General features: G+C 34.2%; 1 protein-coding gene across 1 annotated transcript; it reads left to right on the top strand.

Annotated features, from left to right (window-relative positions):
• Window positions 1-1,929: 1,929 nt before the first annotated feature.
• On the top strand, window positions 1,930-12,475 carry LOC133691874 (probable LRR receptor-like serine/threonine-protein kinase At1g53430). The gene is made up of 24 exons (XM_062112495.1): window positions 1,930-2,271; window positions 5,991-6,159; window positions 6,369-6,440; window positions 6,706-6,777; window positions 6,883-6,954; window positions 7,026-7,097; window positions 7,244-7,315; window positions 7,404-7,475; window positions 7,590-7,661; window positions 7,780-7,851; window positions 7,932-8,003; window positions 8,650-8,721; window positions 8,826-8,891; window positions 8,999-9,067; window positions 9,149-9,187; window positions 9,268-9,317; window positions 9,428-9,792; window positions 9,976-10,174; window positions 10,252-10,392; window positions 10,497-10,615; window positions 10,783-10,993; window positions 11,094-11,331; window positions 11,614-11,764; window positions 11,877-12,475. The coding sequence occupies exons 1-24, from the start codon at window positions 2,136-2,138 to the stop codon at window positions 12,303-12,305; spliced, it is 3,102 nt and encodes a 1,033-aa protein (XP_061968479.1). The 5' UTR covers window positions 1,930-2,135; the 3' UTR covers window positions 12,306-12,475.
• Window positions 12,476-14,238: the final 1,763 nt, after the last annotated feature.

The following is a 14,238-nucleotide window of genomic DNA, read 5'->3' as shown; positions in this document are numbered from 1 at the left end:
CGGGTGGTCGGTCATTGTGTTCGGTCGGTGGGCTCCAGGCGAGAGAGAGGGCCCCTGCAAAAATTCAAAAACAAAAAAACTCATTTTCCTTCTTCCCCGCTGCATGTTTGGGGGGGAAGAAGAAAGGAGAACAGTGCCGTTCAAAACGGCACCGTTCGGTCTTCCCTTTTTTTTTATATGAAACGGCGTCGTTTTAGAGAAAACGCGCCGTTTCATTTAACTGTGGCGCCAGACACGCGCCAATGTTCAAATCAGCCCTCAATCATCTTTTGTTCATTCAATTGCATCCCTGCCAATTTCGGTCTTCGCCCCTCTAGGTGGCTGCATGTTTCACTTTAGTCCTTGGCCTCTGATTTATGCAATTGAGCCCTTAATTTATCAATAAACTTCCAATTTCTTCAATTAGGCCCCTGAATCAATTAATTCCAGCCCCTATACTTACGCGCCTTCTTCAATTTGGTCCTTGGTTTTGGATTTCTTCAATTAAGTCCCTAAGTGGCCCATAAACTTCAATATTTATGCAATTAAGCCCCTGATTTGACCTAATAAATTCCTAAAAAATATATTTTGGCCCCCGAACTTAAATTTCTTCTAATTAAAGCCCAAATTGACTTAAAAATCAATTTTTCTTGCAATCAAATCCCCTATAAATTCATTTAAAAATCCAATTAAGTCCATAAACATCCAAATTTGGGCTTCTCTCCTCAAATTTCAAATTTTCCTTCTCAACAGGGCTCTCCTCCTTCAAGAATATACTGTCAAAAATACAATCTTTGTATTTTTAACCTCATTGACCCATTTTCCGATCATTTTCTGAGCGCTTTTGCCTCCTGTTATTTTTTCTTAACCTCCTTTGGCTATATATATATTTTATGGGGGACCCAAAAATGGGTTACAACATTCCTACAGTCACAATCGTCTTCGATAAACAAATATCTACAATTCGTTGCGAAGCTCGTCACAAATATCTCAACGTACACTCTTCAAAACTAGTATCCAACACCCGAAAGCATCCTTCTTAAAGGAAGAAGCTAATCATGCAGTGCTATCAAAAAACCATCTCAATCCAATAACTTAAACTTTTAGGTGAGTTTATAGGATATGATTTATATTATTCTCTAACACATCCCCTCAAATGAAAGCCCTTTAAGCTTGAAACTTGCATAGGCCCACATTACCTTGTGCTTAATTTTTTATCAAATAAATGAGGATGGTGAGATTCGAACTCGAGACCACTTGGTCATAAGGTTCTGATACCATGTCAAAGAACCATCTTAACCTAATAACTTAAACTTTTAGATAAGATCTCAGGATATGATTTATATTATTCTCTAATATATGTATCGTGAAGAAAATGCTTTTGACCTTTGCACAGACAAACCCAAAAGAGACGACTACTCTAGCTATTGTATGATCGATTTCTTAGTTGATTCTTATTGATCTATAATATTATTTATGTTTTATACTCTAATACAAACATCTTTTTCTTTTTAAAAAAAAGAAGAAGAAGTAAGAATAGAGAGATGTAGTGTTGATAAATATATAAGATGAAATAACAAAATGTTTATCCTTTTCTTTTTGGTCTTTATATATATGGAATGTTTTTTAGTCAATTTGCAAGTTAACAAATACCAAGATTTTTCTTCGAAGATTTTTAAAACGCATCGCTTGTATCAGGATTTTAAAACGCGTCCACAGAAAAATAATTTTTTTTTTAAATGCTGATTTTAAAGTTTGGATTAAATAAATAAAAAACAGAAAATAAACATCGCTGCTGATCCTACCCGTTGAAGTTAAAATAATGTTTGCCTAATAACTAATCTCTTTAATTATCGCTTTTGAGTCATCTTTGATTTTTCTCCAGCTGCAACAGAGGCCTTTCCTATGTCATTTTCCTCATGCAGCCCTCTCTCTCTCTATCGCTGTATAAAACACGTCTACGTTTCACTAACCAACGAACAGCAATTTGCAAAGGAAGACCTTTCCCCAGGCAAAATAAAGCAAGTTGCTGTCGATCATCTTTAAAATCTCCTTCCTGGTGTTTTTCTTTCCCTCCAGCAACCCACCTCGCATTACTGAGAAAAACACGCCGTTTCTGCTTGTGGTTTTTTGCTCTTTTTCATTGTGCTCTGCGCATGGCGTTGTGGCCGTCACTACTGTCGAAGACTTTCTCTGTTTTGGTTTTTGGATTTGTGGTGTTGAATTGCTTTGCTGTGGACAAGTTTGGATCCCATGCTCAAGCTGTCACTCGACTCTTGCCAGTAGATGAAGGTACGTACGTCCTCCTAACAATTCAATAATCTCACTCTCTCTTTACCATGATTGAAGGTCGTTCCCTTTTTCCTGGAAAATAATTTATTTGCAGAGATTAGCGCTTCTTATTTTTATTTACTTTTCTTAAATAAAATCAGAATCATTTCAATTTGTGATGATTAGTGAGAGAAATTAGTATATCTACGTACTGAGAAATAAAATAAGAAAAATGGAAATTGTTATCCACTTCGTTAAATTGTGAATTATATTTTTTATTTTGGATTTTCCTCTCTTTCGTAATTAAGAAAACTTATTATAAGATGACTACTTTCCATTCGAATCATTGAGCTTCTTTTATAATATTTTAAAATAATAAAGCGGCTATTCATCCCTTATTATATTAACAATATTCTCTTGCCTGCAAGGCTTAATAAGATAAGAAAAATATTTGTAAATATTTTAAAAGGCTTTATTTTTTCAGGACTTTCTTCACCTTAAGTCGACTCTAACTTCTTTTTGTTTGACTTGTTCTCCTCTATAACTAGCCATCTAAACCGTGGGGCTTTTTTTTTTTTTTTAATTTTAGCCATCTAAACCGTGGGATTAACTACATGTTAATTTTTTCGTGTTTTACATTTTAATTTTATATTTTTTTACATAATTTCAAGCCTAACTTATTACTATAAAAGATTTTGATTAAAAAAAAATAAAAATAAAAACAAAAAATTAGTTTCTTTACTGTTCATATAAAACCAACCCCATCTCTTTTAATTATTTTGTTAACAAGCCATAATTATAAGACTAATATGGTCAGCGAATCATTATATTTGATAGATTAACCTAATGACTTACCTACTTAGGTTCTAGTTATGGTTTTCTTTTACTAAAATGATATATCAAAAAACATAATTTCAAAAATTAAAAAAATCTTGTTTAATCCATCCGTCCCACGATCCAACCTTGAATCAAATCAAATCAATATTAGAGTCTAAAAGTCCTACAATTATATAATAAGCAAGAGAGCCCCAATGGTATATTGTTCTTGTCTCTTAGCAATAACTGATTGTCTCAGACTATTAGTGCATCGGCCAATCTTGCACTTAATACAATAATTATTCAATTACTTAGTTGAGTTGTCTGTGTTAGTTGCTATCGTACAAAATTTTGTATTTTAAGTCTTTAAAATAATATTGGAATTACATACTTTGCTTATAAATTAATAAATATTAAACTCAATCATTATTAAAGAAAACCTTATTCGCTTAATTTTAGAAATTTATACCTTGTTGAGACTAATTTTAAGTGAGTTATTATATCCTGTACTAAAAGAGATTAATATTTTACTGTGAATTTGCATAGTGAAATATTGATTTTACCTCTTGATGGACAAACTAATTGGGCTTGAATTTAGAGGCATGAGAGTTTTTTTCACAAGCATATTAGTCATTACTAGAAAAGAAAGGGTTAAATTGTATTTTTATATTTTCACTTAATTGCCCATAAAAGAAAAAAAATAACTTGGGTCAATGAGCTTTTTAATCTTTTATTTAATTTTTAACAAGTAAGTTATTTCATTGCCTTTGAAAATTAAAAATAATTGTCTTTGACATGGGAATTCTTTTGTCATTTAGATGTGGTGATTTTATAGTTATTGAATGTTATTGGGGAAGTAGGGTAATTTGATAAATAAATAAAAATTTAAAAAAATCAGAAACGTGTAAAAAGTGTTTGCTGCTTTTGAACGGTGTGTGTGACACCATTCGGCGGCCAAAACCGTGATTCCAGAGCAATGATTGAAGTGTCTCGGTGTTCTCTATACGAATAAGTGGCGCATGTATCCTAATGGTGGTCAGGGTGGCAAGAGTGATCTTTTGTTTTCTTTTTCTTTTTCTTCTCTCCTACTCGATTTTCATTCTGATCTTAAAAAAAATCAAATCAACCCCTAAAATTTGTTGTACTTAATATTTTATTTTTATTCTCTTAAAAAAATCAAATTAACACCTACTCTCATGCTTAAAAAAAAAAAAAAAAAAACCCTTCTCAATCCTTGTGTTTCTCTCACCCTGAAATGACTCACCTTTTCACCTATTTATAATGGTCAAAACGTTGATGAACAATGAAGAAATAAACTTAGTAACCAAGCTTACAAAGCTTTGAGGTTATTCCTCTCATCCTTGGAAGCGACTCCACTCTTTCTTGATCCCTCTGATCCATTACAATAAACATTTTCTAACTTTTCCCACATTCACATTATAGCTACCAAATCTTCATATATATCGTTATTGAGAATGTACATCCTTCTCTTTCAACGCTTTAGCCAATACTTATTGAATAAGAATATTGTCTTTCACCCTTTGTTGCCAAAGAGTAAATTTTCTTCTTTTTTTTAATTTATTTCATGATAAATTTTAGCTTTTAATCTTTTGTAGACATTGATATATCATTATCAAAAGCTGAATCTCCCAAAATCAAATCAAAGCTGAGTCAGTACACAGTACCATGAACAACACAATCCAAAGAAAACAAAAATAATAAAGATCGTGTACTCATAAAATTTAACATGGTTCTACAAGATCCTATATACATTTGAGAGTAACCCTTTCTTACTATAGGAGAAATTAATTTAATACAATAATATAATTATGATTTTTATGCCTGAAACCCAACCTTGTACACCCACTCTCACACTTAAAAAAATCTTAACATTTGTGTTTTGATACCCTAAAATCGCTCATCTTTTAACCTCTTTAAAGAAAAAAAAAACATAATATACGAAAAAGAAAGGAACAAATTTAGAAAACAAAATGAGTCTCATCACCAACATATATAATGTTCATTTATTTTGCGCAAAATCTAATATAATTTAAGGAGCATGTATCATAAGTAAATCTAAAATGTATTATAGTTATTAAATATATATATTCATATGATACTATTCATCAAAAGATTTAAATATTATTAAAAGTGATATATATATATATATAACTAATTATTTGAATTAATCAAAATAGAACAAATTAAAAACATATATAAATAAAAGAAAATTTTGAAAATTTAAATAAAATGTTGTCATTTTGGTGTAAAAATAGTGGCTTAAAATTTTTGCGAGTTTTGATATCAAACATACAAGTACTAAATTGAATAGTTTAAATTACAAAGGCTAGAGAACACGTGAAGAGATTATTTTTGTTTATTAAAAACCCAAAATTAACCTATTTGTAAACAATTTTCAACACATAAAACTAAGATGAATATTTTTAAATTTCGGAGACTAAACAAAAATACGGTTGTTTGGATGAGTGGGGATAAGAAATTGCTTAATCCATCTATTTTATTTTATTTTATTTTATTTTATTTTATTTTAGCCTTAAAAATAATAATTTTCTTCCAGTTTTTGTTTTTTTTTTAACTATGTAATAATTGTTTTGGTGTTGTGTACTATTTTATTTTAATAAAAAAAACCAATTCATTCCTAATTTAATAAGTATTTAATTTGTGATTTTTTCTGTACAGTTAGTAATTGAATCATGTGAATGCCTAAATCCTTCCATAAACTGGAGGAATTTGTTAGGGCATTAAGAATCATGATACATATATCATCATCATCATCATTAATATCATCATTTTCTAGCTGTGTTTTAGCAAGGCCTTCATTCATACATTATTTTATGGATAAATAATATTATTATTATTATTGTTTTTATGGATGATTGAAGTTCCTGAATTGTATGTAACAGTGCAAATTCTTCAAAACATATCCAACAAGTTGAACATCAGAAACTGGGCCACCATCAATCGAACTTCTTGCGATAGTGCACAGTGGAAGATCAACGGCAACGAAATTGAAAGCAATGTTACATGCAACTGTACATTTGAGAATGGCTCCGTCTGTCATGTCACTCGCATGTATGCATGTTTTCTTTATAGGAAATATTCAAGAATCGTAATTCTTCCCCTTGCAAAAGCCATGAGATTTATATATTATTTTCATAATAAATTTTATGTTTTGTGAAATAGTAGAATACAGCTCTTGGATACGTTCTCCAAGTCTTTGTCTGGTTACATTTTCTTTTCTTTTTATTTACTAACCAGTTCTTATATTTTGTTTTTGACAGAAGAGTGAAAAGATTTAATTTGAATGGAGTTCTCCCAGAGGAACTAGGAGACCTTCCTCATCTGCTTGAAATGTATGTGATGAGTGCATTTTCTACGATTCTTAATCAAGTTTATTAATGTCATTATTGAATAGAGATCAATTGCTATGTATTTGGGTTTCTTTTCTTCACATTTCCTGGCACACCATGAGCTTCACAGAGGATTTTAATTTATTTATCAGAACAAATGAAAGTTTTTATGATGATTCAAATGGGAAAAGGTCTTTGTCTGTGTGGCTAATAGAAACAGTGACTAAGATTATGGAATGACTAAGATGAAGCATTTTTCATTGGACAGTGATCTGACTCGCAACTACATTAGTGGAACAATCCCTCCAAGACTTGCTCAGCTCCCTAAGCTTCAGATTTTGTAAGTCTTTTTGTGCATTCTGTTTATGTGAAGGGGTTTTCATATCCCGATATGGAAATTCATGAACATGTTAACCCCGTTTCTTAATTCTCTTCCATGTCTTAGGTCTCTCATCGTTAACCGTCTCACCGGCCCAATTCCTCCGGAAATAGGCAACATTGCCACACTGGAGGAGCTGTAAGTCACAAAGCGAACTTCTTAAATGAAACGCTAAGCTAGAACGTTAAATCTTCAATTGGATCTTGCAGGGTCCTGGAAGATAATTTGCTAGGAGGGCCTCTTCCTCCAGACCTTGGAAATTTGAAAAGCTTGGAGAGACTGTAAGACAGATGCCTTCATCTTCTATCTGAGTTTATTTATGTATCTACTTCATGATATTCAATCTAAGTCTTTTTATGTATGGTACCAGTATTTGATGCTCACTCAGAAAAAATTATTTGTAACTTTGTATTATTTACCCCTGCAGTCTTCTTTCCGCAAACAATTTTACAGGAACAATACCAGACACATTTGGCAATTTAAAGAATTTAAATGATTTGTAAGTGATGATGCGGGTCACAATTTTTTTATTTATTGTAATTACTGTGCTGAGCTTAAATATTCATCTGTTTCATATGCTCCGGCAGTAGGATAGATGGAAGTGAACTGTCAGGGAAGATACCTGACTTTATTGGGAACTGGACCAACATTACGACATTGTGAGTATTTACTTTGTTCCATTTATCTGCTAATGTGTCCTCGAGCACAAGCTGAATGGAATTCCATTTTCCTTTCCCTCTTGCATTCCTAACAATGGTATATTTCTTTTGCAGGGATTTCCAAGGAACATCCATGGAGGGTCCTATTCCCTCTGCCATTTCACTGTTAAAAAAATTAACAATTTTGTGAGCTTAAATTCCCTATCTTGTAGATTCACATTCAGTTCAAAGAATTTTGCCCCGTTGCTTTTCGGTAAGTCTATATTTGAGAAAACTGATTTTTTCTATTGTCTTGATTTTTCAGGAGAATATCGGATTTGAAAGGATCCAGTTCAACTTTCCCTGATCTGAAAGATATGACAAAAATGAAAAATCTGTGAGTTGAATGAGACTGATCAAGTATATTGTTACAGCAATATTACATCAGTAATTGATTACATATTATTTTTTACTCAGGATTCTGAGAAATTGCTCAATGACTGGTTCAATCGAAGAATACCTTGGAAATATGGCAGACCTAAAAACTCTGTAAGTTTCTGTAACAGCAACCTTCATGGCAACGCGTAATTTCATGGGCGTCATATTATGTTACTCTGAATCAAAATGACAAGATGTCTAATGTGATTGATAAAGCAAGATAAAGGTAAATCATTTGGTTTCATTTAAAGTAAGATAAAGCAAAGTAAATCAGTAAAGGTAAAGCAATAAGTTGATTCCTTATTTATTCTGGTTGAACAACGAAGCTCCAGCCTTTTCCTCTTTTAAAACCGACAGTTTTGCATTTCATTTTTCCTTATTTTAGAATCTCATTGAGTGAGGTCGGGATGTTTTCAAACCAATCTTGATATGTCATATGAGATGCTACTGGTGATGTTCTACATTATAACAACGTAATAAAATATGTGGAAGAGATCTTAACACTTGGAAGGATAGAAATTCTGCTGTATATGTATGTGTGAGGTTCATATGTTCTCTGTGAGCATGAGCTAGACCTGTATATAGTCTGCATGATTCAAAATCATGATGGTGGGGGCTCATGTTTTTCATAAAAGCCATGCTGCAGAGGATGTAATAGGACATTGAATATCACTAGTCTGACAACTTGGACTGGCCCGACATTTTATCTAGAGCTAATTTCACGTGCTTTCATTAATTTGTATATATTTCATTGCAGAGATCTGAGCTTTAACAAGTTGACAGGCCAGATTCCTGGCCGATTAAAGAGTTTGACAAATATAGAGTTCATGTAAGTCGATAAACGCATGCTTTCTGAAAGCACAGGATCATCGTTTGTAATATATTTCTCATATTGACAGCTTGCTGGTTTATTACGTGTTTATTAAAGTGTAGGTTTCTGAATAACAACTTTCTAACTGGAGACGTGCCTTTTTGGATACTGGAAAGCAAGGAAGACTTGTGAGTCTATTATGAAGCTATACATAATTCTTTATACATGAAGTACACCAATCTTTGTTCTCCTCAATCAACAACTATATTACCCCTGCCATGAAATTTTATTTCAGGGATCTATCTTACAACAATTTTACTGGGTCAGTTCAGCCAACTCAGTCAAGTTGTCGACGGCTAACAGTGTAGGCATTATTTTTTCCCGTTACTTGTTTCTTCTCCTTTGTCTCAAGTTGATTGCTAACTTCTATTTTGAAATTATATAGGAACTTAGTTGCTAGTCATGTGTCAACTGGGAGTAACAAGTAAGTTCCTCCTTCACTAAGATGCCTTTTTAAGAAATCTAGAAATTTGACTTATCGACAACCCTCATTCTTCTCTACAGTATTTCTTGGTGCTTGAACAAGGACCTTGTTTGCCCAACAAAACCTCAATGTAAGTGTGTAAAAACAGTACTCTGGTGTTTGATGAAGGTTTAATTACATAAATACAGTACTTGTTGTCCTAGGGAAGGCAGCTTATGATATTGATCCTTCGTTCTACAGACCATTCCTTGTTCATAAACTGTGGAGGGAGCAGTGAGACTGTTGGTGATAATGAATATGAAGACGACACAGATCCAAGTGGGGCAGCTGAATTTGCATCTTTTTCAGAAAAATGGGGTTATAGCAGTACAGGGACTTATATCAATGGTGACGGCGCTTACATAGCAACAAATTCTTATAGTCTGAATGTGACCGGTGAAGGTTTTTACCAAACTGCTCGCCTTGCCCCTCAATCACTCAAGTACTATGGCCTGTGTATGCTGGCGGGCAGTTACAAAGTGCAGCTCCACTTTGCTGAAATTATGTTTTCCAATAATCAGACTTTTAGCAGCCTTGGGAGGCGGATATTTGATATATCAATTCAAGTGAGTAAAATGATTTTCAAATTAGCGCATTTACTTAGGATTTCTCTTTTTATCTATGATTGTATTTCTAAATAACCTCATGACACCTACCATGCGTTATGGATCCTTTTCAAGTTTCCCTAGAAAAGGGTGGCAACACTCTTTAAAACCTGCAAAAGTCATGCTCGAAACTTCTTCATGCAGGGGAAGGTAGTTCAGGCAAATTTCAATATTATGGAGCAAGCTGGAGGTGTTGGTATTGGCATCACTAAGGTATTTGATGGTATAATTGTTAATGGTAGCACACTGGAGATACACTTATACTGGTCAGGCAAAGGTACTACTGCTGTTCCTGACAGGGGTGTCTATGGACCTCTCATATCTGCCATTACAGTGACTCCTAGTAAGTCTTGACGAAATCAAGAGGATTTTTTATTTCCATCAACGGTCTTTTTATTTAATTTACTTCTCTCCTTGTAGACTTTAAGGTGGATAATGGTGGCGGATTATCAGTTGGAGCTATTATTGGCATTGTAGCTGCTTCATGTGTGCTTGCGGCATTGGTTTTGCTGGTCCTCCGGAAGAAAGGTTACATGGGAGGGAAGGACCTTGAAGATAAAGGTAAGATTAATGGCACAAGAAGTATGTGTCTTATTTGATTGTGTGCATGCTGTAAACTTTTGATTATCCTTGTCATGCTGATTTTGAGATTCTGCTCATCACAGAACTCCGTGCTCTAGATCTCCAAACTGGTTATTTCAGCTTAAGGCAAATTAAACATGCGACCAATAATTTTGACCCTGCAAATAAGATAGGAGAAGGAGGATTTGGTCCAGTTTACAAGGTATTTATGATATCTCCAGTTTACTATTTAGTTAGGTTATGTGCTGACAAAGTGTTCTACTGTATGGGGCCTTCTTGTGTAAAATCTATCACACATGCAAAAGCTTGTGATAAAAGGGAAGTACTATCTTTTAAAACATTCTCAAATCTCAGTCTATTTTATTTCAGGGTATGTTGTCAGATGGTTCTGTAATTGCTGTAAAGCAGTTATCGGCCAAATCGAAACAAGGAAATCGTGAATTTGTGAATGAGATAGGCATGATATCTGCCTTGCAGCATCCCCATCTCGTGAAGCTGTATGGTTGTTGCATTGAAGGAAATCAGTTGTTGTTAGTATATGAATACTTGGAAAACAATAGCCTTGCTCGGGCTCTTTTTGGTAAATGCTTGACCAACTCCTTAATGTATCAGCTTATGTAGTCTATGGAATGAGAATGAGATTAAATTGCTTTCCTGTTCCTCTGTCTCATCTCTATCAGGTCGTGATGAACACCAGATTAAACTGGACTGGCAAACAAGAAAGAAAATATCGTTGGGTATTGCAAAGGGATTAGCTTATCTTCATGAAGAGTCAAGGCTGAAAATTGTACACAGAGACATAAAGGCAACTAATGTGCTGCTTGATAAGGATCTAAATGCCAAGATATCTGACTTTGGTTTAGCTAAGCTTGACGAAGAAGAAAACACTCATATTAGCACGCGGATTGCTGGGACAATGTGAGTTCTTTCTCCCCCTTGTTCTTTCAATTTAATTTCCTTGGTTGTGATAAAGGGATAAATAAAATTCTTTTTTTTTTGGTAATGATACTTTGAACAATATGGATATCAAATGGAAATATTGTAAAACGCAGACATATTATTTGATGGCATCTCATAACAGCAGCACAAATGATTATCGCCTTGTATATGATTGATTATACAAGGAAAAGAACATATAAATTTATTCCACTAGCTCATGGCCAATACTTACTCTTCTGGTTCTTTCTAATTTCTCTTCAGAGGTTATATGGCTCCAGAATATGCTATGAGGGGTTACTTAACAGATAAAGCAGATGTTTACAGCTTTGGAGTTGTTGTTTTAGAAATTGTCAGTGGGAAGAGCAACACGAATTACAGGCCGAAGGAGGAGTTTGTTTATCTTCTTGATTGGGTAACTTACATCATTTCATTTCAGAATTCTGTCTACACATTTTACATTTACACTGACCATCAATGAGCATGATTGTAGACTGATGGAAAATGCATGTTACTGATAATTGTAGGCCTATGTCCTACAAGAGCAAGGAAACCTTCTAGAGCTTGTGGATCCAAGCCTTGGCTCAGACTACTCAAAAATAGAGGCATTGAGGATGCTTAACTTGGCTCTCTTGTGCACCAACCCATCTCCCACTTTGAGGCCATCAATGTCTTCTGCAGTGAAGATGCTTGAGGGTCAAATTCCAGTACAAGCTCCGATAGTCAAGCGCAGTACCATGAACCAGGATGCAAGGTTCAAAGCCTTTGAGCTTCTCTCACATGATAGCCAAACAAACGTCTCAAATGGATCTCAAAGCAGTCAGATACAGAAGAGCATATCAATGGACGGACCGTGGACGGATTCTGAATTTTCTATCAAAAGTAAGGATGAGATCATAGAATATTCCTCATCGACCAAGCTTCTTAAGGATCTTTACGACGTCAACTTAGATTGATCAACGGAAATTGATGAAATAGTCCCTCCTTTTCTTTTGGTCTGGTAGTATTCTGAGTTTGCAAATAAGATTGCTGAGTAATCAAGAAATACATTTTAAATGATTTGTTCTGGTATATGTTGATTCTTTTGTTAAGAAATAAAAAACATTGGAGAGCTTGGTCTTTCGAATTGGCATTGTCAGCAGTGTATGTCACCATTTATCCTAATCTGCAGATTGTTTTTTGTCTAGAAGCACTCTTTCATGATCCTAAAGAGCATTTGAACAAAAACTTGTCTTCCATTACATATTCAAAGGTAAGTTCTTAGAGTCCTTGATGTTTATGTGTTCTTACAATTTAGTGCTCCATGTTATAGAACTCTATTTGATTTCTGGAATTTAATTAATTGATTACTCCGTATCTTATATTTCTGAAGATTTAAATTTCGATCTCTCAACTAATAAATGCACCCAATTTTATATAACATATGGAGTATTATTCTAGAATCATGCCTCTAAATTTGATAAGGTCTGGAGCAATGTTGGAGAGTGTGTCGCACTGAAACTTATCCTGACCCAAACTTATCCTGACCCATAAATTCATTTCTGCAGTTAAAAATCCCACAGTACACAACAAAAGCCTCTTTGTTATTTAACTCTTCTAAGTACCATGTTGCTTCTCCCTAGTGCGCACCCATTAGTCCAACTTCTCTCTTTGCAAATTAATTATTGCAATGGATGAATCAAAATTCCAAGAAAATGATCATGATGATGTTCCAACTTCCAACCCATGATAGGAATGAGTTTTTCAGATTTGATTACGTGGACTCACTGAGTCTTTGTGATGCACTGAATTGTTGCATGCAAAATTTGCCATAAATGGAGCTGACGACAAGGTGTTCTTAGATCGAAAGTTCTCGAAACAAAATTCGTTTGGCAATGGGATTGGGCAATGTGTGTCGCCACGTGTTCTTCATCGGAGTTTTTCGGGCAAAATAGGGAAGGATTGGGGCTCTGGTTCAAAGCGTTGTCATGTTTATGGAGAATGTGTTTTTGAACGAAGAGAAGTAGAACTAGTGGTGCCTTGCAAGAGAAGGAAATGGTAGGGGATAAAATGGGCAGCGATGTGCTAGAATTAAGCAAAGATGGGTTTGGTGGCACTAATGAGTGGAACAAAGAGTATGTTGATGTGTCTGAAGTGGTTAATTCTCCTTCAGGAAACTACATTGAATTTCCTTTCAACTTTCTTGCTTCCTTTGCAGTACTTTTGATGAAATTCTATGTGTTTTTAGTTCAATCTTTTGGTAAGTTTTTTCACATTTCCAATTCGGTTATCGTACTTTTCATTCATGTTCTTGATGTTTCCATTCCAAACACTAAGACACTAGTGTATATTTTATGAAGATGCTGTTGAGATGGTGGGGTATTTCTAGCAGAAATGTCCGTCAGAAAGCACAGCAATCGATGGGAAATATAGCAATTAGGTTTGGTTGTTGATGAGGTTATAAAAATCACAGGGAATGTTGTAGGATGATTTATTTCTAGAAATTCCCTTACATCATTTATGGTGACTTAAATGACCTCCACTTCAAAACCACGTAGACTTTTCCTTAGGCAAATCTTTCTCTAGGGAAATATCAGCTCTTTCTGGAATAAATACCTGCACAAAGTTCCTCGGGGGTGTTGATGGGGGACCCTCTGAAGATCAAGTCAGTACCAGGTATTTTTTATGTAGCCAAAGACATTAAGGAAAGTATTAATGAGTTTTTATGAAGATAGAGAAGAGGAGAAGGAAGGTGTAGAATTAAGAAAAAGGAAGCAGAGAATGTGTTTTGTCTCAGAGTATAAGGTTTTCAAACCCCCTCCTGTATATTTATGTTTCCTTTTATATTACCTCACTTGACTTGCTTCATACAACGTAGGAGGGGTAAAGATGTAATCTTGTATCAGTAAG

Source organism: Populus nigra, chromosome 1 (genome assembly GCF_951802175.1).
Source record: "Populus nigra chromosome 1, ddPopNigr1.1, whole genome shotgun sequence".
In the NCBI taxonomy this organism is placed as follows: Eukaryota; Viridiplantae; Streptophyta; class Magnoliopsida; order Malpighiales; family Salicaceae; genus Populus; species Populus nigra.
The sequence above is the reverse complement of the archived record's forward strand: the minus strand, read 5'-3'. Positions and strand labels throughout refer to the sequence as shown.

What these genes read in the sequence shown, in the direction of transcription:
- LOC133691874 (XM_062112495.1), top strand. Translation starts at nt 2,136, where the DNA reads ATGGCGTTGTGGCCGTCACTACTGTCGAAGACTTTCTCTGTTTTGGTT. An exon ending in TGGACCAACATTACGACATT is followed by an intron (nt 7,476 to 7,589) that starts GTGAGTATTTAC and finishes TTTCTTTTGCAG; the next exon opens with GGATTTCCAAGGAACATCCA. An exon ending in TTAAAAAAATTAACAATTTT is followed by an intron (nt 7,662 to 7,779) that starts GTGAGCTTAAAT and finishes TTGATTTTTCAG; the next exon opens with GAGAATATCGGATTTGAAAG.